This window comes from Bubalus kerabau, chromosome 7 (genome assembly GCF_029407905.1).
Source record: "Bubalus kerabau isolate K-KA32 ecotype Philippines breed swamp buffalo chromosome 7, PCC_UOA_SB_1v2, whole genome shotgun sequence".
Taxonomy (NCBI): domain Eukaryota; kingdom Metazoa; phylum Chordata; class Mammalia; order Artiodactyla; family Bovidae; genus Bubalus; species Bubalus kerabau.
The window spans coordinates 88,866,126-88,889,623 of NC_073630.1; the positions used below are offsets into that span (position 1 = coordinate 88,866,126).

The window sequence follows — 23,498 nt, forward strand, 5'->3', positions numbered from 1 at the left end:
GGTAACACTATACGGCCTGTACATACTCATTTCCTAATTTGGAACCAGTGTATGTACCATGTCCAGTTGTAACCCTTGCTTCTTAATCCACATACAGATTTCTCAGGAGGCAGGTAAGGTGCCTCAATTCATCTATTGAAAAATTTTCACATTGTAGCGGCCCACACAGTCAAAGGCTTTAGCATAGTTATGAAGCAGAAATAGATGTTTTTCTGGAACTCTCTTTCTTTTTTGATGATCCAAAAGTGGTTGGAAATTTGATCTCTGGTTCCTCTGCCTTTTTAAAATCCAGTTGAATACCTAAAAGTTCTCAGTTCTCATAGTATTGAAGCCCTGCTTGGAGAATTAGGATAACTGCTTTGATAGCAAACTGCAATTGCACTCATCTTACATGCTACCCCAAAGCCTTTGACTGTGTGGATCACAATAAACTGTGGAAAATTCTGAAAGATATGGAATACCAGACCACCTGATCTACTTCTTGAGAAATCTGTATGCAGATCAAGAAGCAAGAGTTAGAACTGGACAGGTTGGAACAACAGACTGGTTCCAAATAGGAAAAGGAGTACGTCAAGGCTGTATATTGTCACCCTGCTTATTTAACTTATATGCAGAGTACATCATGAGAAACGCTGGGCTGGAGGAAGCACAAGCTAGAATCAAGATTGCTGGGGGAAATATCAACAACCTCAGATATGCAGAAGACACCACCCTTATGGCAGAAAGTGAAGAAGAACTAAACAGCCTCTTGATGAAAGTGAAAACGGAGAGTGAAAAAGTTGGCTTAAAACTCAACATTCAAAAAATGAAGATTTTTTGTCATGACTGAGAAACGAGCAGGATTTCATAAAATAGTCACATATTAAGTGTAAATATTTAAAAAATAAAGTATATTGAAGCATGCTATTTTAATTGACAAGAAAAGTCAGAGATCATCAAACTCCTGAAAAATATTTTATCAAACTTAAACTGGAAATATATGACATGTTACAAAGGTTTAGCTTGTGCATACCTAAAATTACTACCATGTTGTTAATATATTTAATATAATAATGTATAAATATTTAAATAGGTGAAACTTGTGGTTAAGAAAAACATTGGTCTCTACAAGATAGAGTTTATTCATTTATTTGCTATGGTAGTTGTTTTGTATAAGCTCAGAAATTGTTCAGGGTATCCATTTTGTGAGTTTAATTAAACTCCTTTATGCTATGTCATTTGGTAATAACAAAAAAATGAAGGTATATCTTGACGTTGGTAGAAAGTAACAAAAGATTAAATTATGATTTTAAAGAATATTTGAGGAAAGAGCATTATCTTATTGCCAGAATATAGCACTGTGGTAAATTATAGGTTTATCATAAGCAAGACATTAATTTTATCATAAGCAAGACAGCATTATGTTTACACTTTTTAAACTATATGCCTTAAATCATTATAATTAATTATTCAAAACCTCATAAAATTGAGAAAATCTCTTTATAGTTAATTCCACATCTAAAAATAAATTTATCTTTACCTTGTTCTTATTTGCGCCACTGTTGCTGTAAAAAGCAGATAACTGCCCAAGTGATTTATAATTATTCTAAGATACAGACACAAGCTTGGGTTATAAATATCAAAAGCTGTGGTAGATCATTTAATGAACTTGATTACTACTGTGTAATGCTATCACAGTAAGACTGAACAATTTTTTGATCTCAAGGTCAAAACATACTGGAGGATAGACCTCAAGGGAAACATCCTGGAAGATAGATTTTTTAGAAAAGAAAGGAAAAGACATCTTTATTTTTATTAAAAATCAATTTGTATCCTCATGTTACTTCAGATTTCTTGCTGGCACTAGTTAATAAGACGTCTAGGTACTTGTGCTTAGTTTAGTGGTCACAGTACAGTTCATGAGAGGACCAGGAAAAGTGATGAGACAAAGGAAGAGGAAGAAATGTGCAGACTCCTGGGTTTCCATTTATAGGAGAAACTATCTACATAGCAAACAGAATTTTTGAGAAACACATATTCCTCCAAAAGTATTTGCAATATAGCTTTTTAGTAGTTTGCTTCTTCTTTTTCATATATGTACTGTGTAAGTAAAATTAATGTAGGAAAGAATTAAATAGATTTTTAAGTTAATTTAAAAGGATAGGTATTAAATTCTAATCATTTACTTTTGCTCCATTGTACCATCAACCTTGCTAACATATGATAATCAGCTATTTCTCTGAAGCCAATAAGGGTTATTAATACAATACAAATGAAGTATTATCACTATTAATACCCAAATGAAGGGGAATCTTGAAATGAAAGACGGAAAGTAGTGTTTACAAATGGGAAAAAGTCTGATGTGTCATCTGAAAGAAAATTGATGGTGTAAAATGTGCTTTAGGGCTTCCCAGGTGACGCTAGCGGTAAAGAACTTGCCTGTGGATGCAGGAGACATAAGAGATGCAGGTTTCATCCTTGGGTTGAGAGGATCCCCTGGAGAAGGGAATGACAACCCACTCCAGTATTATCCCATGAACAGTGAAGCCAGGCAGGCTACAGTCCAGGGTGTTGCAAAAAGTTGGACACAATTGAAGTGACTTAGGCAGCAGGCAGCAAAATGTGCTGTACAGCAGAGTAGAAACTCCGAGTCTCCTGATCTTCCTGACTGGAAGGGAAGCTCTGGCTAAAGTGTACTCTACACTACTCCTTGTCCAGTTTCTTTAGAGAATGAGTAATAATGAGTACATACTGAAACCAAAATCATGTTTGATTTTCAGGAAATATTCAATATGTTCAGTACTGAAAATAGAATTAATCATTACGTTTCTAAGACCTCAAACAGCAGCTCAACTGGTTGAACTGAAATTGATAAATAAAACACTGAGACTTTAATGGTAGTAACTACCATTTGTTTAATTGTTTATATTCTCTATTTCAAGAATAGATTATTTTAAAACTTATTTCTGAATCATGTGGCATATTTTGGGAGTAAGTCTTTGATCTTTGGCTTGATAAACTGAGGAATGGACAAGAATCCAGTGGAGTAGGAGAGGAGTCTATACTAATCAATGGCTGGTTACTTCAGTGAACCATTCCAAGGATTCCAGGCCAACTGTGAAAAAAAAACCCCAAAATACTACTACTCTCTCTTTTTCTTCTTTGCAGTTTTACCAAACTTCCAGCAGCAAAACAGGCAACATTTAGTGACCAGGAATGTAACAGTTGCCACACAGGCTAGCAGGAAGCCAATCACATCCAAAGAGTGGTACTGGAACCAGGTGAGGTCATGGAAAGCTGGTCGAAGGTGCTTGGCTCCTTTGTGGCGCATGACAAACTCAACCCAGAAGACTGCTCGGTCCAGGGGTTTCACAGGCTGATCATGGTGAATTCTTGATAACTTCATCACATTCTCTTTATAGCTAAAATTGAATATATAAATAACAACTTGAAAAGTTTATTAAGGACACCATATACCTAAAACTGTTGTATATTATTAAAAGTATATTGCATAATTATATGATAAGATATGTGTGATAAATGAGATCACTGAGACTACAGAAAGCACATGACAATTTGTTTCCTCTTGATATGATATGATATGATATATTTCTAGATATGATGGCCTATCAGTTGGAATGTGATGTATGCTTTATAGTCTCAGTAATTATTGGAGGTAGGAGAGAAAATAATTGCCAGTTGGAAATAGCATTCTGAAAGTACAGAAATAGGAATGGATTAATATGTAGCTTGAGAATATAGAATTTTTATCTCACTTGCTGAGTGCGGTACTCGGAACATGATAGTGTCAGGAAGCAGCATTGAGGGCAGATTTATGGAAAAGGGATCCTTCTCTCACTCCTTCACTCTTCCCCAGGTTCGATCTGGAGTATCAGTGTTAATAAGACTTCAACAGTAATAGGAAATGGTTTTGGTTGGTGATCTTCATGGTCCTGACATTCCAGATGCAAACAAAAAGCTTCATGTGACCCTCTGGGTAAGAAGCAGGGCTTGAGACTGAAAAGATGCTGCAATTTTTGCTTCAGGCTACCGAGGGCTGCACATGCAGTGGTGAGATGGAAGGATGGCAATTGTTAGAACACTAATCCTTCCAACTTCTGTCAAGGAACAGACCAGGGTTTTGACTTAAGGCTTTGAATGGCTGACTTAGAAGCAAGATTTCACTGGGTTTGTGAATGAGGGGGATTATGCACCCACGCTGAAGGGCAGTCATCATTGATAGAAAATACAGAACATTGCCTTGCAGAAAATGGTGGAACAGCATGTAAAAAGTTCTGAGGAAGAGAACTATAAACCAGAAAAACTTAAACAAATCCCTTTTCCCCTTTGGTTTTAAAAAACCAGGCATGTCTTTCTAAATACACAAGAATATAAGGAATAAGTACCTCTGAATACATCTCAGGAAAACAAACAGTATCAACAGAAGTTCCAAGACAGACATGGTAACAAAATATTTATCAGATAAAAGTTAATAAAATGAATTGAAAAACTATGATAAAACACAAATTGCATCATTAAATCAATATAAATCTGAAATTAATGCTAAATGATATTGGAAATTGTGGTCATGGACAAGATGTGCACGTTATTGACTTTGATAACATTACACTGATAATATAGCAAACAAATCTAAGATGTGATGTTTAAAGCATGCTGATGGAACCTGGGGCCTGTATTACAGAGTGATGTAAGTCAGAAAGAGAAAAACAAATACCATGTATTAATATTGGAACCTAGAAAAAATTGTACTGATAACCCCACTTGTACAATAGGAATAGAAATGAAGACATAGAGAACACACTTGTGAATACAGCCAGGGTAGGAGGGGATGGGATGAAATGAAAGACTAGCACTGACGTATATACACACCATGTGTAAATTAGATAAAGCCAGTTAGAAGTTGCTGTATAACATAGGGAGCTCAGCCTGGTGCTCTGGGGCTTCCTAGGTGGTTCAGTGTTTTAAAAAAAAAAAAAAAAATTGCCTGCCAATGCAGGAGATGCAGGAGACTGAGGTTTGATCCCTGGGTCAGAAGATCCTCTGGAAAAGGAAATGGCAACCCACTCCAGTAATCTTGCCTTGAGATTTCCATGGACAGAGGAGCCTAACGGGCTGTAGTCCATGAGGTCACAAAGACTCGGACATGACTGAGCAACACACACAGACACAGACATGGGATGGGATGGGGGTCAGAGGGAGACTCAAGAGGGAGGGAATATATAATATATGTATACTTAAGGATGATTCATATTGTTGTACGGTACTAACCAATATGACATTGTAAAGCAATTATTCTCCAGTTAAAAATAAGTTAAACCAAAACGAGAGATACTGATAAGAAGTTAAGTGACTTCATAGTGAAAAGTCATTCAATACTGAAAAAAATGAAATATTTTAAAAATTATTTTAATCTTTAATGTCAATGCTTATTTATAGATTTATGTCAAAATTTTACTAAGAATTTATCTGATATTAAATAAGTATTTATCCAAGCCTGGCAATTCTTTTAATTTTAATATAGTTTCTTTCTCCATAGAATATATTTGTTTTATTTATATGAAATAGAATTACATAATAAATTTAATCTTTCATTATTGAGAATTTATTTGTTTATGATCACAGCTAATCATCATGTTGTAAAAAGTTTATTTATTTATTTTATTACTCATACCTGTGCCTTATTATTCAAAGCTTGTCTCACCTGTCTCCCAAGTCCTAGGCCCTGAAAACACCACTTTGCTCTCTGTTTGAATTTCTAGATTGCATGTATAAGTGACATTGAATAATATTTATCATTCACTGTCTGACTTACTTAACTTGGCCAATGCCATGGTTTCACAAATGACAGTATTTCCTTTGTCCTATTTGCTAAATAATGTTCCTTTACATACATATACCACATCTTCTTTATTCATCCACTGACAAACACTTAGGTTTTAGTCATATCTTCTTTACTGTGAATCATGCTGCAACTAGCACTGGGGTGAAGATATCTCTTCCACATTCTGTTTTCATTTCCTTAGATATATATCCAGAAGTGAGATTACTCAGTCTCGGTGAGTGAAAGTCGCTGAAAGTCATTCAGTCGTGTCCAGCTCTTTGCGACCCCATGGTCTATACAGTCCATGGAATTCTCCAGGCCAGAATAATGGAGTGGGTAGTCTTTCCCTTCTCCAGGGGATTTTCTCAACCCAGGGTTTGGACCCAGCTCTGCCACATTGCAGGCAGTTTCTTTACTAGCTGTGCCACAGGGGAAGCCCAAGAATACTGGAGTGGGTAGCCTATCCCTTCTCCAGTGGATCGTCTAGTAGTTCTATTGCTAATCTTTTGAGGAGTTCCCATATTAATTTCCATAAGGGCTGTATTAAATTACATTCTCACCTGGAGGGCACTGGAGTTCCTCTTTTACAACATCCTCACCAATACCTCTTAGACCTTGTATTTTGATGATGGCCATTCTAACAGTTTCAAGCTGATTTGAAACTCAATATTTGAAAAACTAAGATCATGGCATCCAGTTCTATCACTTCCTGTCAAATAGAAGGGGAACAGCTGGAAGCAGTGGTAGATTTAATTTTCTTGGCTCCAAAATCACTGCAGACAGTGACTGCAACCATGAAATTAAAAGAAGCTTGCTCCTTGGAAGGAAAACTATGATAAACCTAGACAGTGTATTAAAAAGCAGAGACATCACTTTGCCAACAAAGGTCCATATTGTCAAAGCTATGATTTTTTCAGTAGTCATGTGTGAATGTTATTTTGTGCATGTGTGCTCAATCAAGTCTGGCTCTTTGAGACTCCATGGACCATAGCCCTCCAGGCTCCTTTGTCCAAGGAATTTTCCAAGCAAGAATACTGGAGTGGATTGCCATTTTCTACTCCAAGGAATCTTCTTAACTCAGGGATTGAACCTGCATCTCCTGTGGCACCTGCATTGACACATGGATTCTTTACCACGGGACCATAAAGAAGGCTGAGCAACAAAGATCTGATGCTTTTAATTGTGGTGCTGGAGAAGATTCTTGAGAGTCCTTTGGACCACGAGGAGATCAAACCAGTCAATCTTAAGGAAATCAACTCTGAATATTGAGTGGAAGGGCTGATGCTGAAGCTGAAGCTCAATACTGTGGCCACTTGATGCAAAGAGCCGACTCATTAGAAGAAACCCTGATACTGGCATGGATTGAAGGCAAAAGGAGAAGGGCGTGACAGAGGATGAGATGGTTAGATAGCATCGCCAACTCAATGGACATGAATTTGAGCAAACTTTGGGAGATAGTGGAGGACAGAGGAGCCTGGCATGCCGCAGTCCATAGGCTCACAGAGTTGGACACAACTTAGTGAATGAACAGCATCAACAACAATTATAACAGGTATGAGGTGGGATTTTGATTTATATTTCCTGATGCTTAGTGACATGAAGCCCTTTTTCATGTACCTGTTGGCCATTTGCATGTCTTCTTTAGCAAAATATCTATTCAGTACCTCTGCTCATTTAAAAAAAAAAATTTTTTTTGCTATTGAGTAATGAGTTCCTTCAGAGAAGACAATGGCAACCCACTCCAGTACTCTTGCCTGTAAAATCTCATGGGTGGAAGAGCCTGGTAGGCTGCAGTACATGGGGTCAGGAAGAGTCGGACATGACTGAGCGACTTCACTTTCACTTTACACTTTCATGCATTGGAGAAGGAAACGGCAACCCACTCCAGTGTTCTCGCCTGGAGAATCCCAGGGACAGGGGAGCCTGGTGGGCTGCCGTCTCTGGGGTCGCACAGAGTCGGACACGATTGAAACGACTTAGAGCAGCAGCAGCAATGAGTTCCTTATATCATTTGTATATTAATCTCTTAACAGATGTATACTTTTCAAAATGTTCTCCAATTTTGTAGATACCCTTTCATTTTACAGATCATTTATTTTTCTGTGCAGAAGTTTTTGAGCTTGATATAGCCCCACCTGTTGAGCTTTGCATTGATTCCTTGTATTTTTGGTGTTATATCCCAAAATTTGTTTCTAAGACCCTTGTCAAGTAACTTTTCCTCCTGTTTTAAGATAGCAGCTTTATGGTTTCAGGTCTTTTGCTTAAGTCTTTAGTCTATTTCTAGTCAATTTTTGTAGGTAATGTAATATGGGTGTCCAAATTTCATTTTCCTGCATATAATTATTTAGTTTCCCCACTACTACTTATTGAATAGATAACACTTTTCCTATAGAGTATTCTTCACTTTTTTTTTTCAAATATTTTTCAACTTTACATATGAGGGTTCGTTTCAGGGCTCCCAATCCTTTCCATTGGTATGTATGCTTATTTTTATTCCAATGACATTTAAAAAAAAATTACTATAGCTTTGTAGTACAGTTTGAAATAAGAAGTGGGATGCCTCCAACTTCGTTATTTCTTGGGATTGCTCTGGTTTTGATCTCTTGTGGTTTCATACAAATTTAGAATTTGTTTTTTCTAATTTTTTCTTCTGTGCCCCAGAAGGCCTTAGAAATTGGTCACTCAACCCATTCTTCATTTTCTGCCAAGGAATTCTTTCTAGCTGAAAGTTCTCTCTTGGTGATGAGTAATGCTGGCTTGGGGATGATGCTGGTAAAATAAAACTGTCATCATTCTGTTCTTGTGTGATTTATCTCAGTTTTTTTGTTCTACTGTGTTGCTAAAATTTCTAACATGGCCTTTAGGGCACTCCCATAGATGATTTTGTTCATAAATAGTGTCTAATAGTTGTTCTTTGTCAGGGAATGAAGAGGCTGGGGTCTTCTCTACTTCCTTGGATCTCTCAATTTTCCTTCATTCACTTTTTCTGGTTTTCATTTAAAATATACCAATATAAGAATTTTTTAACTAACAAGTATAGTCCTATTTTTAAACAAAATTCTTTATATTATTTTCTATTTATAAATTAACACTATTATTTTCTATTTATAAATTAGCACAAGGAAATAGTGGAAGTTTCTAAACTGTCATTGATTATAGCTACATGAGGAGAGTTGAGTGAGTTTTTATTTTTATTTACCTTTGTTTTTGTCATATTGCCTAAACTCTTTATAGTGATAATATCTGCAATTTTTAAGAAATAAAAGTACTGTTATTAATAAAAATTTGTATATTTTCAACAATAACTCACTTTCTTTAAATAAATGTAGTATTTCTTCAAGATTGTAGTCTATCACTCATTAGCGGTAGGTGACAAAGTACTTTCACAAAATTTAGGAAACATAAAATAATCTAATTTGCTATTAGCTATGTACTGGTGATCATGTAAAAGTTGTCAATTTCAAAATGTATGAAACTGATTATTCTTCAAGAAACAAGATGTTTCTTCTTAGAAAAGAATATATTCTTTACTCACAAAGGGTTGTTAATAACTGCTTTCAAAGCATTAAGCAGATCTGCACTTGTCATTCTTTGCAAGTCTACATCAACAGCTGCCCCTTTGGCTTTCATACGAGCAACATTATCATGCTGATCACCAAACATAGGAATTCCAACTATAGGGACACCATGGTAAATAGCTTCATAGATCCCATTGGTTCCACAGTGAGTGATAAAAGCTCTGGTTTTTGGATGGCCTAAAAATTAAAAGAAAAAATAAATTATTATTCTAAGTTATAAGAGTGTCAGAAACAGAAAATCATGATACCTTCATAAATCATTAATTCTATTAAGTGACATCTTCTATATAATTCTGTGCCATGAGGCCTCATATAAATTTTTATAGGCTCCAAAGAAAGCAGCAATTAATTACTCCAGCTAAGTATAATTAGTGATTCCAGCAAGTAAGTTATTCTACAGACAACTGAGAATTTTCCTGCAGAGTAAACGATGAAGAGTACTTGTCATTTGACAAGTTATTGGAGGGAGAACACATCAACAAAAAAGAATGGAAGGACTGAAGAAACCAAATATTTTTGTTAGTGGGAAAATACTTTTGTTGATGGGAAAGGGGTGGTGAGATGTGCAGGGTTTCCATACCAGAATGTTAGCATCAGTTCAGCTCAGTTCAGGTGCTCAGTTGTGTCTGACTCTTTGTGACTCCATGGACTTCAGCTCTCCAGGCTTTCCTGTCCATCACCAACTGCCAGAGTTTACTCAAACTCATGTCCATTGAGTCGGTGATGCCATCCAAACATCATCCTCTGTAATTCCCTTCTCCTATTGCCTTCAATCTTTCCAAGCATCAGGGTCTTTTCAAATGAGTCAGTTCTTCGCATCAGGTGGCCAAAGTATTGGAGTTTCAGCTTCAGCAACAGTCCTTCCAATGAATATTCAGGACTGACTGCCTTTAGGATGGACTGGTTGGATCTCTTTGCAGTCCAAGGGACTCACAAGAGTCTTCTCCAACACCACAATTGAAAAGCATCAATTCTTCAAGTGCTCAGCTTTCTTTATAGTCAAGCCCTCACATCTATACATGACTAATGGAAAAACCATAGCCTTGACTAGATGGACCTTTGTTGCCAAAGTAATGTCTCTGCTTTTTATAGGCTGTCTAGGTTGATCATAACTTTTCTTTCAAGGAGTAAGCATCTTTTAATTTCATGGCTGCAATCACCATCTGCAGTGATTTTGGAGACCCCAAAAATAAAGTCTGACACTGTTTCCCCATCTATTTCCCATGAAGTGATGGGACCAGATGCCATGATCTTAGTTTTCTGAATGTTGAGTTTTAGGTCAACTTTTTCACTCTCCTCTTTCACTTTCATCAAAAGGTTCTTTAGTTCTTCTTCACTTTCTGCCATAAGGGGTGGTGTCATCTGCATATCTGAGATATTTCCCCAGCAATCTTGATTCCAGCTTGTGCTTCATTCATTCCAGCATTTCTCATGATGTATTCTGCATATAAGTTAAATAAGCATGGTGACAACATACAGCCTTGACGTACTCCTTTCCATATTTGGAAGCAGTCTGTTGTTCCATGTCCAGTTCTAACTGTTGCTTCCTGACCTGTATACAGATTTCTCAAGAGGTAGGTCAGGTGGTCTGGTATTCCCATCTTTTTCAGAATTTTCCACAGTTTATTGTGATCCACAGAGTCAAAGGCTTTGGCATAGTCAATAAAGCAGAAATAGATGTTTTTCTGGAACTCTCTTGTTTTTTTGATGATCCAACAGATGTTGGCAATTCGATCTTTGGTTCCTCTGCCTTTTCTTTAACCAGTTTGAATATCTGGAAGTTCACGGTTCATGTATTGTTGAAGCCTGGCTTGTAGAAGGCTTGGAGAATTTTGAGCATTATTTTACTAGCATTTGAGATGAGTGCAATTGTGTGGTAGTTTGAGCATTCTTTGGCATTGCCTTTCTTTGGGATTGGAATGAAAACTGACCTTTCCCAGTCCTGTGACCACTACTGCATTTTCCAAATTTGCTGGCATATTGAGTTCATCATACAAAAAGGCTACAGCAATTACATGTGTACTCTGTTTAAGCATTTAACTCTATAGTAATAAAGAGCCATTTGTATTATAGATGGTGAAATGGTTTGCCAGATTTTTTTCCCCATATGGTTGTAGTAGGCAAAAGAGAAGAGAAGTGGGATAAAATGGATGAAGAGAATCAGGAGGTTTCTGCAATATTCTATACAAAAGTTAATGGGAGCCTGATATAAAGATACTTTATTTGACTTTGATTCTCAGGAGGGAGAGACTATATCATAAGTGAGAGAATTATAAATTTGATATTTGTGTTACAGTTTGACAAAGATCCTTGACCAAAGTCTAGTCAGACTTCCCTGAACTCTTCTCCACTAGAATTTTATTTTGGTTCTACTTTATCTCTGCATTGCCCAATTTTAGCAAGCACTCTACTACGTCAGTTTAACAGATCAGTTTTGATGTCTGATCATCTTTTACAGCTTTCACCTCTTCTTTCACTATCCCCCAAGTGATATGTGATGACCTTAGCATGCCTTCGGTAAGAATCTAATTAGGTTAGTTTTGCTAGACTGTTCCTTTGTACCTGACATTTCCTCTTTCTAATTTTGCATACAATGAACTTCCACTCACTATGCTCTTTTGTGATAAATTCTCCTATTTTCCTTTCTGCATGCAGCATTGAATCTAGGCTCTCTGTCATATTATAAAAGTCCATTGCACTAATAACTATACTTATCATGATGGTTTTGAAAAAAGTTTGCCTTAGTCTTTAAAAAGTGTCAGGAATAATCTTTTCTTTTACAAACTCCAGAAGAAATGTGAAGAAAACATTAAAGCTTTTTGTTGTTGTTGTTGTTGTTATTTTAAATACAAATTTGTTGGATTTATCTGTTATTGAGAAATCATTCACATTATCCCTCATTCAGCTCTGTTTATTTTTCTTTCTTTGGTCTTACCAAGAAGATCATTCTGTGGAATCCATTTATATAGTCGGGTATTGGCTCCTAATGTTTCTGGTTTCTTTCCTGTGTATCTCCACAGAACCTATTAAGATAAATGTCTTTATTAGAAGATTTTTAGAATCACATCCTGTCAAAAGAAAGCAGTTAACCTAGGATTAATCAGGTCTGATGCCTCCAGGTGATAAACAAGCAAACTGAGGCCCTAAGTGATTAGGTAATGAGTGTTTTTAAGCCATTGTCACTACAACCATATTTTCTAAGGCTTGAAACAATGCAGTCAATAGGTTATCATCCTTGGATTAAATGTAACTTGTAGATGAAGAAAAATGACAATCTGTATCTGAAACAACAACATACTGGTATTACTAGGCTACTCTGGTAAAGGGGATTTTTGAAACAAAATTTTCAGAGGCAAAGGGGAGGGATATTATTTACCTCTTTTGATCTTTTTTCAATATAGTTACCAGTAATAAAAACTCATATAGTAAAATACTGGTAATGATATTTTTCATTTTAAGTATTGTAACTATATGACCAACCTAGATAGCATATTCAAAAGCAGAGACATTACTTTGCCAACAAAGGTCTGTCTAGTCAAGGCTATGGTTTTTCCTGTGGTCATGTATGGATGTGAGAGTTGGACTGTGAAGAAGGCTGAGCACTGAAGAATCAATGCTTTTGAACTGTTGTGTTGGAGAAGACTCTTGAGAGTCCCTTGGACTGCAAGGAGATCCAACCAGTCCATTCTGAAGGAGATCAGCCCTGGGATTTCTTTGGAAGGAATGATGCTGAAGCTCCAGTACTTTGGCCACCTCATGCGAAGAGTTGACTCATTGGAAAAGACTCATGCTGGGAGGGATTGGGGGCAGGAGGAGAAGGGGGCGACAGAGGATGAGATGGCTGATGGCATCACTGAGTTGATGGACGTGAGTCTGAGTGAACTCCAGGAGTTGGTGATGGACAGGGAGGCCTGGCGTGCTGCGATTCATGGGGTCACAAAGAGTTGGACCCACTGAGCGACTGAACTGAACTGAACTGAACTATTGAGTCTGGGGGCATTAAAAACATCCACAATGGTGTGTAACCATCAACTCTAACTGCACACTGAATATTTTCATCATCCTTCATGTCAGTTCTGTATCATTAAATAACTCCCTATTCCTCTCATTCCCTAGCCCCTGATAACTTCTGTTCCACTTTCTGTCTCTATAAATTTGATTACTTTGGTAACAAGTACAAGTGGAACCATGCAATGTTTGTCTTCCACTGATTTAGCATTATTTTATTTTATTTTATTTTTCTTTCTTTTTTTTTCTTTTTTTTTAAATGTTATTTTATTTTTAAACTTTACATAATTGTATTAGTTTTGCCACAGGGTTCATTCATTTTGCAACATATCAGAATTTCCTTTCTTTTTTAAGGTTGAATAATGTTTCATTGGCTTCCCCAGTGGGGAAGCACGGGCCACAGCGACAGCACACAGAGCATGGCCGAGAGGAGCTACCCCACGTCCGAGGTCAGGGGTGTAGGCTGGGAGGAGCAACCCCACCTCGAAAGATCAGTGGCTGCAAGGGTGCAGGAGGGCCTAGAGGAGCTATTCCACGTTCAAGGTCAGGAGGGGCGGTAGTGAGGAGATACCCCTCGTCCAAGTTAAGGAGCAGTGGCTGTGCTTTACTGGAGCAGCCATGAAGAGATACCACACACCCAAGGTAAGAGAAACCCGAGTAAGACGGTAGGTGTTGCAAGAGGGCAGACACACTGAAATCATAATCACAGAAAGCTAGTCAATCTAATCACACTAGGACCACAGACTTGTCTATCTCAATGAAACTAAGCCATACCCGTGGGGCCACCAAAGACGGGTGGGTCATGAGGGAGAGGTCTGACAGAATATGGTCCACTGGAGAAGGGAATGGCAAACCACTTCAGTATTCTTGCCTTGAGAACCCCATGAACAGTATGAAAAGGCAAAAAGATAGGATACTGAAAGGGAAACTCCCCAGGTCAGTAGGTGCCCAATATGCTACTGGAGATCAGTGGAGAAATAACTCCAGAAAGAATGAAGGGATGGAACCAAAGCAAAAAAAATACCCATCTGTGGATGTGACTGGTGATAGAAGCAAGGTCTGATGATGTAAAGAGCAATATTGCATAGGAACCTGGAATGTCAGGTCCCTGAATCAAGGCAAATTGGAAGTGGTCAAACAAGAGATGGCAGGAGTGAACATCAACATTCTTGGAATCAGTGAACTAAAATGGACTGGAATGGGTGAATTTAACTCAGATGACCATTATATCTACTACTGCGGGCAGGAATCCCTTAGAAGAAATGGAGTAGCCATCATGGTCAACAAAAGAGTCTGAAATGCAGTACTTGGATGCTATCTCAAAAACAACAGAATGATCTCTGTTCGTTTCCAAGGCAAACCATTCACTATCACAGTAATCCAAGTCTATGCCCCAACCACTAACGCTGAAGAAGCTGAAGTTGAACAGTTCTATGAAGACCTACAAGACCTTTGAGAACTAACACCCAAAAAAGATGTGCTTTTCATTAAAGGGGACTGGAATGCAAAAGTAGGAAGTCAAGAAACACCTGGAGTAACAGGCAAATTTGGCCTTGGAATACGGAATGAAGCAGGGCAAAGACTAATAGAGTTTTGCCAAAAAATGCACTGGTCATAGCAAACACCCTCTTCCAACAGCACAAGAGAAGACTCTGCACATGGACATCACCAGATGGTCAACACCTAAATCAGATTGATTATATTCTTTGCAGCCAAAGATGGAGAAGCTCTATACAGTCAGGAAAAACAAGACCAGGAGCTGACTGTGGCTCAAATCATGAACTTCTTATTGCCAAATTCAGACTTAAATTGAAGAAAGTAGGGAAAACCACTAGAGCATCCAGGTATGACCTAAATCAAATCCCTTATGATTATACAGTAGAAATGAGAAATAGATTTAAGGGCCTAAATCTGATAGAGTGCCTGATGAACTATGGAATGAGGTTCATGGCATTGTACAGGAGACAGGGATGAAGACCATCCTCATGAAAAAGAAATGCAAAAAAGCAAAATGGCTGTCTGGGGAGGCCTTACAAATAGCTGTGAAAAGAAGAGAAGTGAAAAGCAAAGGAGAAAAGGAAAGATATAAGCATCTGAATGCAGAGTTCCAAAGAATAGAAAGGAGAGATAAGAAAGCCTTCCTCAGCGATCAATGCAAAGAAATAGAGGAAAAAAACAGAATGGGAAACACTAGAGACCTCTTCAAGAAAACTAGAGATATCAAGGAAACATTTCATGCAAAGATGGGCTCAATAAAGGATGGAAATGGTATGGACCTAACAGAAGCAGAAGATATTAAGAAGAGGTGGCAAGAATACACAGAAGAACGATATGAAAAAGATCTTCACGAGCAAGACAATCACGATGGTGTGATCACTCACCTAGAGCCAGACACCCTGGAATGTGAAGTCAAGTGGGCCTTAGAAAGCATCACTACCAACAAAACTAGTGGACGTGATGGAATTTCAGTTGAGCTATTTCAAATCCTAAAAGATGTTGCTGTGAAAGTGCTGCACTCAATATGCCAGTAAATTTCGAAAACTCAGCAGTGGCCACAGGACTGGAAAAGGTCAGTTTTCATTCCAATCCCTAAGAAAAGCAATGCCAAAGAATGTGCAAACTACCGCACAATTGCACTCATCTCACATGCTAGTAAAGTAATGCTCAAAATTCTCCAAGCCAGGCTTCAGCAATACGTGAACTGTGAACTTTCAGATGTTCAAGCTGGTTTTAGATAGGCAGAGGAACCAGAGATCTAATTGCCAACATCTGCTGGATCATGGAAAAAGCAAGAGAGTTCCAGAAAAAACATCTATTTCTGCTTTATTGACTATGCCAAAGCCTTTGACTGTGTGGATCACAATAAACTGTAGAAAATTCTTCAAGAGATGGGAATACCAGACCACCTGACCTGCCTCTTGAGAAATCTGTATGCAGGTCAGGAAGCAATAGTTAGAACTGGACATGGAACAACAGCCTGGTTCCAAATAGGAAAAGGAGTATGTCAAGGCTGTATATTGTCACCCTGCTTATTTAACTTATATGAAGAGTACATCATGAGAAACGCTGGGCTGGAAGAAGCACAAGCTGGAATCAAGATTGCCGGGAGAAATATCAATAACCTCAGATGTGCAGATGACACCACGCTTATGGCAGAAAGTGAAGAGGAGCTAAAAGGCCTCTTGATGAAAGTGAAAGAGGAGAGTGAAAAAGTTGGCTTAATGCTCAACATTCAGAAAATGAAGATCATGCCATCTGGTCCCATCACTTCATGGGAAATAGATGGGGAAACAGTGGAAGCAGTGTCAGACTTTATTTTGGTTGGCTCCAAAATCACTGCAGATGGAGATTGCAGCCATGAAATTAAAAGACGCTTACCCTTTGGAAGAAAAGTTATGGCCAACCTAGATAGCATATTCAAAAGCAGAGACGTTACTTTGCCAACAAAGGTCCATCTAGTCAAGGCTATGGTTTTTCCAGTGGTCATGTATGAATGTGAGAGTTGGACTGTGAAGAAAGCTGAGCACTGAACAATTGATGCTTTTGAACTGTTGTGTTGGAGAAGACTCTTGAGAGTCCCTTGGACTGCAAGGAGATCCAACCAGTCCATTCTGAAGGAGATCAGTCCTGGGATTTCTTTGGAAGGAATGATGCTAAGGCTGAAACTCCAGTACTTTGGCCACCTCGTGCAAATAGTTGACTCATTGGAAAAGACTCTGATGCTGGGAGGGATTGGGGGCAGGAGGAGAAGGGGGCGACAGAGGATGAGATGGCTGGATGGCATCACTGAGTCGATGGACATGAGTCTGAGTGAACTCCGGGAGTTGGTGATGGACAGGGAGGCCTGGCGTGCTACGATTCATGGAGTCACAAAAAGTCAGACACGACTGAGCGACTGAACTGAAATGAACTGAATGTTTCATATATATATATATATATATATATATATATATATATAAAATGGGTTCTTAGTCGCTCAGTCATGTCCATCTCTTTGAGGCCCTACTGACTGTAGCCCACTAAGCTGCTCTGTCCATGGGGATTCTCCAGGCAATAATACTGGGGTGGTTTGCCATGCCCTCCTCCAAAGGATCATCCCAACTTAGGGATTGAACCTAGGTCTCCTGCATTGAATGTGGATTCTTTACTGTCTGACCTCCAGGGAAGCCTGAAATAGAGACATAGGTGTAGAGAACAAACGTATGGATACCAAGGGGGAAATCAGGTGGGATAAAGTGAGAGATAGGGATTGACATATATACACTAGTGATACTATGTATAAAATAGATAACTAAGGAGAACCTATTATAAAGCATAGGGAACTCTATTCAATGCTCTGTGGTGACCTAAATGTGAATGAAATCCACTAAAGATGGGATATATGTATACATATAGCTGATTCACTTTGCTGTACAGTAGAAACTAATACAGCATTGTAAAGCAACTATACTCCTATTAAAAAAAAAAAGTTCTTTATCCATTCATTTTGCTATCATGAATATTCTTGGTATGATTCAGTTAAGTTCACTTAAGTCACCCAGTCTTGTCTGATTCTGTGTGACCGCATGGACTGCAGCAGGCCAGGCCTCCCTGTGCATAGCCAACTCCTACAGTTTACTCAAACTCATGTCCACTGAGTCAGTGATGCCATCCAACCATCTCATCCTCTGTAATTGCGTTCTCCTCCTGTCCTCAATCTTTCCCAGCATCAGGGTTTTTTCAAATGAGTCAGTTCTTTGCATCAGGTGGCCAAAGGATTGGAGTTTCAGCTTCAGCATCAGTCCTTCCAATGAATATTCAGGACTGATTTCCTTTAGAATGGACTGGTTGGATTTCCTTTCAGTCCAAGAGACTCACAAGAGTCTTTTCCAACACCACAGTTCAAAAGCATCAATTCTTCAGCGCTCAGCTTTCTTTATAGTCAAGCTCCCACATCCATACATGACTACTGGAAAAATCATAGCTTTGACTAGACAGATATTTGTTGGCAAAGTAATGTCTCTTGCTCTTTAATATGCTGTCTAGGTTGGTCATAGCTTTTCTTTCAAGGGGCAAGTGTCTTTTAATATGGCTGCAGTCAACATGTGCAGTGATTTTGGAGCCCAAGAAAATAAAGTCTGCCACTGTTTCCACTGTATCCATGAAGTGGAAACATCTATTTGCCATTAGGTGATGGGACCAGATGCCATGATATTAGCTTTCTGAATGTTGAGTTTTATGTCAACTTTTTCATTCTCCTTTTCACTTTCATCAAGAGGCTCTTTAGTTTTTCACTTTCTGCCTTAAGGATGGTATTATCTGCATATATGAGATTATTGATATTTCTCCCAGCAATCTTGATTCCAGCTTGTGCTTCCTCCAGCCCACCATTTCTCATGATGTACTATGCATATAAGTTAATAAGCAGGGTGACAATATACAGCCTTGACGTATTCCTTTTCTTTTTTGGAAGAAGTCTGTTGCTCCGTGTCCAGTTCTAACTGTTGCTTCCTGACCTGCATACACACTTCTCAGGAGGTCAGTCAGGTGGTTTGGTATTCCCATCTAAGTGTTTTCCAGAGTTTGTGGTGATCCACACAACCAAGAGAGTTCCTGAAAAAACATCTATTTCTGCTTTATTGACTATGCCAAAGCCTTTGACTGCGTGGATCAGTTTATTGTGACGTTGGAGAAGACTCTTGAGAGTCCCTTGGACTGCAAGGAGATCCAACCAGTCCATCCTAAAGGAGATCAGTCCTGGGTGTTTATTGGAAGGACTGATGTTGAAGCTGAAACTCCAATACTTTGGCCATCTGATAAGAAGAGCTGACTCATTTGAAAAGACCCTGATGCTGGGAAAGATTGAGGGCAGTTGGAGAAGGGAATGACAGAGGAAGAGAATGTTGGATGGCATCACCAACTCGATGGACATGGGTTTGGGTAGACTCTGAGAGTTGGTGATGGACAGGGAGGCCTGGCATACTGCGGTTCATGGGGTCACAAAGAGTTGGACACTACTGAGCGACTGAACTGAACTGAACACAATCAAAGGCTTTGGCATAGTCAATAAAGCAGAAATAGATGTTTTTCTGGAATTCTCTTGCTTTTTCAGTGATCCAAAGAATGTTGGCAATTTGATCTCTGGTTCCTCTGCCTATCTAAAACCAGCTTGAACATCTGGAAGTTCACAGTTCATGTACTGTTGAAGCCTGGCTTGGAGAATTTTGAACATTACTTTCCTAGCATGTGAGATGAGTGCAATTGTGCGGTAGTTTGAGCATTCTTTGGCATTGCCTTTCTTTGGGATTGGAATGAAAACTGACCTTTTCCAGTCCTGTGGCCACTGCTGTGTTTTCCAAATTTGCTGGCATATTGAGTGCAGCACTTTCACAGCATCATCTTTCAGGATTTGAAATAGCTCAACCAGAATTCCATAACTGCCACTAGCTTTGTTTGTAGTGATGTTTCCTAAGGCCCACTTGACTTCACATTCCAGAATATCTGGCTCTAGGTTGGTGATCACACCTCATGATTATCTGGGTCATGAATATCTTTTTCGTACAGTTTTTCTGTGTATTTGCCACCTCTTCTTAATATCTTCTGCTTCTGTTAGGTCCACCCCATTTCTGTCTTTTATTGTACCCATCTTAGCATGAAATGTTTTCTTGGTATCTCTAATTTTCTTGAAGTGATCTCTAGACTTTCCCATTCTATTGTTTTACTCTATTTCTTTGTATTGATCACTGAGGCAGGCTTTCTTATCTCCCCTTGTTATTCTTTGGAACTTTACATTAAAATGGGTATGATTATTCATGTGCAAATATCAGTTTTAATCCCTGGTTTCAATTCCTTTCAATATATGGGCCAAAATTAAAATTTCTAGGTCATATGATCCTATGTTTAAATTTGCAAGAAACCATAGGAATATTTTCCACAACAGATCCATCATTTTTCAGTCCTAGTAGCAGTACACCAAGTTCCATTTCTCTATGGACACTTGTTGGTAGAGAACCAACAATTGTTATTTTCTTCTTACCAACACTTGTTACCAACTTGTTACCAACTTACCAACTTGTTACCACTTCTCACCAACACTTGTTATTTTCCTTTTTCTTTTTCTTTTCTGATAATAGCTATCTTAAAGAGTAAGTGTTATTTCTATGTGCCTTTGATTTGCATTTCCATAATGATAAATGAGCTTCTTTTCATATACTTTTGACTATTTGTATCTTCTCTGTAAAAGTCTATTCAAGTACTTTTTCATATTTCAGCCAGATTTTTGTTGTTGTTGTCATTGTTATTGAGTTGTAGCAGTGTTTTATGTATTGTGCACATTCATTCCTTATCAGATACATAATTTGAAAAGATTTTCTCACAATCTGCATATTTTATCTCACTTTCTTAATAGTATCTTTTGATGCACAAAGTTCTTAATTCAAATAAGTCTAATTTATATATTTTTTCTTTCTGCTTTTGCATTTGGTGTCTTACCTATGAAAGCAGAATCCACTGTGGTGAAATTTTCCCTTAGGAGTTTCTTGTAAAAGTGCTGACATTTTACTTCAAAAGTCTCTGATAGATTTTTGACTTGATTTTTTGTGTATGTCATAAGGTGACCATTCAATTTGCTTCCTTTGCATGTGGATTCAAGGTCTTCTCTGCTAGTCTTCTGGTTATCCTCATTAATAGTTAATGAGAGCAATAAATTATTGCTCTTTGGTATGCCAGAGGGAAGAAGTGAGCTCAGGGTCTTCCTACTCTGCCATCTTGGCTGCACTTCTATCACAGTTTCTTATAATCCTTTTCATATCTATAAAACCATTAGTAATCTGTCTAGGTTCATTTCTGACTTTACTTATTTTCATTTATTCTTTTTTCCCCTTTTTCCAGTGTAGCTAATGTTTTGATAATTTTGCTGATCATTTCAATGAACTAGCTTTCAGTTTTATTGATTTACTATTTCTTTTAACTTTTTTTATCTCTGCACTAATCTTCATTATTTCCTTTTACCAACTTTGAATATAGTTTGACTTCTTTTTGTAGTTCTTTAAGATATAATATTAGGTTATTGATTTTAGGTCTTTCTTCATCCTAAACATAAGCACGTTTACCTATAAATTTCCCTCTGATTCCTGCTTCCTCTGCATCTCTTGTTTCAATCTCTTCTGTTTCATTAATTTAAAAACTATTTTTAATTGTTCTTGGGATTTATTCTTTGACCTATTCTTAACTTCAAAACATACAAAAACTCTGCTCCTTAACATCTCCATCCAAGCCTTTCTGTAATTGATGTCATAAATTACATATTTAATGTGTCCCTAATTATATAAATTAATAATCATTTTAATGTATTTTTAAAAAGTATTGAGAAAATTTTAAAAAATTGGACTTACAACCAAAAGTCCAGGAAAAACAATGACTTTTGCTTTGTCCTGTTTAGCTTTTTCTTTTAATACTTTTTTTGACCACCATCTGGCAGGTGAGAGGGCTTCCCTTGTGGCTCAGCTGGTAAAGAATCCGCCTGCAGTGTGGGAGACCTGGGTTTGATTCTTGAGTTGGAAAGATCCCCTGGAGAAGGATGGGGAAGACGATCCCCTGGAGAAGTGCTACCCACTCGAGTATTGTGGTCTGAAGAGTTTCATGGATAGTCTATGGGGTCGCTAAGAGTCGGACACAACTGAGTGACTTTCACTCACAACCAAAATTAGAATGATACCAGCATTTAAAATTACCTTTGTTTTTACCTTTACTGAAGCTATTTATTTATTCATGCAGTTTGTGTTACTTTCCAGCATCTTTTCCTTTCAGCCAAAAAGAGTCCCGTTTGCATTTTTTTATTGGCAAAGTGCAGCAGTGGTAATGATGTACCCCAGCTTTTGTTTTTCTGGTAATGTCTTAATTTCTACCTCACCTTTGAAGGAAATTTTGCCTGTTCAAATTCTCAGTTAATGCTTTTTTTTTTTTTTTTTTCCCTTTCAGCCAGGGTTTCTGATGAGAAATGTGCTGATCATCTTAGTGATGAATTACTTCTGCCTGGGCTTCCCTGTTGGCTCAGATGGTAAAGAATCTGCCTGTAAATGTGGGAGACTTAGGTTCGATCCCTGGGTTGGGAAGATCCCTTGGAGGAAGGCATGGCATGGTATTCTTGCCTGGAGAATCCACAGGAACAGAGGAGCCTAGCAGGCTACAGTTCATGAGGTCACAAGGAGTTGGACATGACTGAGTGACTAAGCACAGCACTTCCATCTAGTTTCTTTCAGGATTTCCTCATTGTCTTTGACTTTTGACAGCTTGATTTTACTTTTTTTTTTTTTTTTTTGTATAGATATCTTTGATTTTATTCTACTTGAAGTTCTCTAACTTCTTGAATTTTTAGATTCACGATGTCTTTCATTAAAATATGTCATGCCATTATTTCTTTAATATCCTTTCTACCCATTTCTCTTTTCCTAGAAGTCCCACAATTTTTATGCTCATTCATAGGGTGGTGTCCCACTATTGTTTTAGGGTTCATTTTTCTTCATTTGTTTTTCTTTCAAGTCCTCCAATTTGATAATTTCAATTATCCTTTCTTCAAGTTTGCTGATACTTCTGCATGGTCATGTCTGATTTGGAACCACTGATGTGAATTTTTCATTTTAATTATTGTAATTTTTAGCTCCAGAATTTTTTTGTTCTTTTAATTTCCCCCTTTATCAGTATTTTCCTTCATTTCTACTTCATTTCCTTCTCTTTATTGTTCTCTTTCTTTAGCTCTCTGTGCATCTTTAAGACAGTGGTTTTAAAGGCTTTTTTCCAGTAATTGCAAAATCCAGGCTTCCTCAGGAATAGTTTCTCTCAATTAATTTTGTTCCTTTGATTGAAACATATTTTATCTAATTTTTTATCTTGCTATATTTGCTGAAAACTGTACTTTTGATTTTTACAATGTACTAATTCCAGAAATCAGATTCACCCTTCTTCTTAGTGTCTAATTTTTTTTTTTTTTTTGATTGTTGAAGAATTTATCTTTTCCAGGAATCAGGCTATGGTTAAAGCCTTAGGACTTTAAGGTCTTTTCAGGGCTGTTATGAACCTGAATCTTTCCCCGGATATGAATAAAGCTTTCTAAA

The 23,498-nt window shown here is 37.8% G+C and overlaps 1 protein-coding gene across 1 annotated transcript in view; it reads right to left on the minus strand.

Moving 5' to 3' along the window:
- Positions 1-3,121: 3,121 nt before the first annotated feature.
- Positions 3,122-23,498, minus strand: part of LOC129657254 (UDP-glucuronosyltransferase 2C1-like) — a 36,561-nt gene continuing 16,184 nt past the window's right edge. Inside the window, exons 4-6 of the mRNA XM_055587472.1 lie at positions 12,335-12,422; positions 9,357-9,576; positions 3,122-3,401 (exon numbers count right to left, since the gene is read on the minus strand). Of these exons, the coding sequence (XP_055443447.1) occupies positions 3,122-3,401; positions 9,357-9,576; positions 12,335-12,422 (588 nt within the window). The remainder of the gene's footprint in view (positions 3,402-9,356; positions 9,577-12,334; positions 12,423-23,498) is intronic.